At 62.6% G+C, this 1,789-nt stretch overlaps 1 protein-coding gene across 1 annotated transcript; it reads left to right on the forward strand.

Annotated features, from left to right (window-relative positions):
- Positions 1-106: 106 nt before the first annotated feature.
- On the forward strand, positions 107-1,511 carry LOC135565892 (uncharacterized protein DDB_G0271670-like; the record flags this gene model as incomplete). Its single annotated transcript, XM_065013898.1, has 2 exons — positions 107-308; positions 993-1,511. Coding segments are annotated over 2 exons (721 nt in total), but the record flags the coding sequence as incomplete, so codon positions are not given.
- Positions 1,512-1,789: the final 278 nt, after the last annotated feature.

The following is a 1,789-nucleotide window of genomic DNA, read 5'->3' on the forward strand; positions in this document are numbered from 1 at the left end:
GCAGCAGCAGCAGCAGCAGCAGCAGCAGCAGCAGCAGCAGCAGCAGCAGCAGCAGCAGCAGCAGCAGACGCATGCATTAGCAACCAGCACGCTAGCACACCAGCAGCAGCAGCAGCAGCAGCCAGCAGCAGCAGCGACAGCAGCAGCAGCAGCAGCAGCAGCAGCAGCAGCAGCAGCAGCAGCAGCACCAGCAGCAGCAACCAGCAGCAACACCAACAGCAGCAGCAGCACTCCAGCAGCAGCTGACCAGCACAACCAACAGCAGCGCAGCAGCACCTTAGCAGCAGGCAGAGACAGCAGCAACAGCAGTCAGCAGCACTAACAGCAGCAGCCGACCATAGCCAACAGCAGCCGCAGCAGCACTTTTCAGCAGCAGCAGACGCACTGCAACAGCAGCAGCAGCACCAGCAGCATCCGTAGCAGCAGCAGCAACCACTGCAGCAGCAGCAGCAGTAACCAGCAGCAGCAATTGCGCAGCAGTAGCAGCGGCACTTTAGCAGCAGTGCTGAGCACTGCAACAGCAGCCAGCAGCAGCAACAGCAACAGCAGCAGCAGCAGCTGCTAACAGCAGCAGCAGCAGCACCTTAGCAGCAGTGAGCAGCCATTGCAGCACAGCAGCAGCATCAACAGCAGACAGTGGCAGCAAACAGCAGCAGCAGCAGCAAGCACCAGCAGCAAACTGCAACAGCAGCAGCAGCACAACAGCAGCAGCAGCAGCAACAGCAGCAGCAGCAGCACTCCAGCAGCAGCAGCAGAGCATCCACAGCAAGCAGCAGCAGCACCAGCAGCAGCACCAGCAGCAGCAATCCAGCAGCAGCAGCAGCAGCAGCAGCAACAGCAGCAGCAGCAGCAGTTGCAGCAGCAGCAGCAGCAGTGCATTGCACCAGCAGCAGCAGCCAGCAGCAGCAGCAGCAGCCAGTGACAGCAACAGCAGCAGCAGCAGATAACCAGCAGCAGCAGCAGGACCGCTTGGCGGCATCAACCAACTGCAGTGGCAGCAGCAGCAGACCTACAGCAGCACACAACCAGCAGCAGCAGCAGCACGGCAGCAGCAGCAGTGGCGGCATCCAACAGCAGCAGCAGCGGCATCCGCTTTGTAGTAGCAGCAACCACCATCAGCAGCAGCAGCAGTAGCCAGGCGCAACAGCCGCAGCAGCCAGCAGCAGCAGCAGCAGCAGCAGCAGCAGCATCCAGCAGCAGTGGTGGCATCGCAACAGCAGCAGCAGCAGCACCACCACGCAGCAGCAGCAGCAGCAGCTGTGCCAGCAGCCAGCAGCAGCAGAAAGTGGCAGCAGCGGCAGCAGCAGCAACCAGCACCACCAGCAGCAGCAGCAGCAGCTGTGGCAGCAGCAGAAAGCGGTGGCATCCGTCCAGTAGTAGCACCACCACCACCAGCAGCAGCAGCAGCTGTGGTGGCATCCGCTGTAGCAGTGGCATCCGCTGTAGCAGCAGCAGCAGCAGCACCAGCAGCAGCAGCAGCAGCAGCAGCAGCAGCAGCAGCAGCAGCAGCAGCAGCAGCAGCAGCAGCAGCAGCAGCAGCAGCAGCAGCAGCAGCAGCAGCACCAGCAGCAGCAGCAGCAGCAGCAGCAGCAGCAGCAGCAGCAGCAGCAGCAGCACCAGCAGCAGCAGCAGCAGCAGCCAGCAGCAGCAGCAGCAGCAGCAGCAGCAGCAGCAGCAGCAGCAGCAGCAGCAGCAGCAGCAGCAGCAGCAGTCAGCAGCAGCAGCAGCAGCAGCAGCAGCAGCAGCAGCAGCAGCAGCAGCAGCAGTAGCAGCAGCAGCAGCAGCAGTA

Source organism: Oncorhynchus nerka, unplaced genomic scaffold (assembly GCF_034236695.1).
Source record: "Oncorhynchus nerka isolate Pitt River unplaced genomic scaffold, Oner_Uvic_2.0 unplaced_scaffold_11258, whole genome shotgun sequence".
NCBI classification, from domain to species: domain Eukaryota; kingdom Metazoa; phylum Chordata; class Actinopteri; order Salmoniformes; family Salmonidae; genus Oncorhynchus; species Oncorhynchus nerka.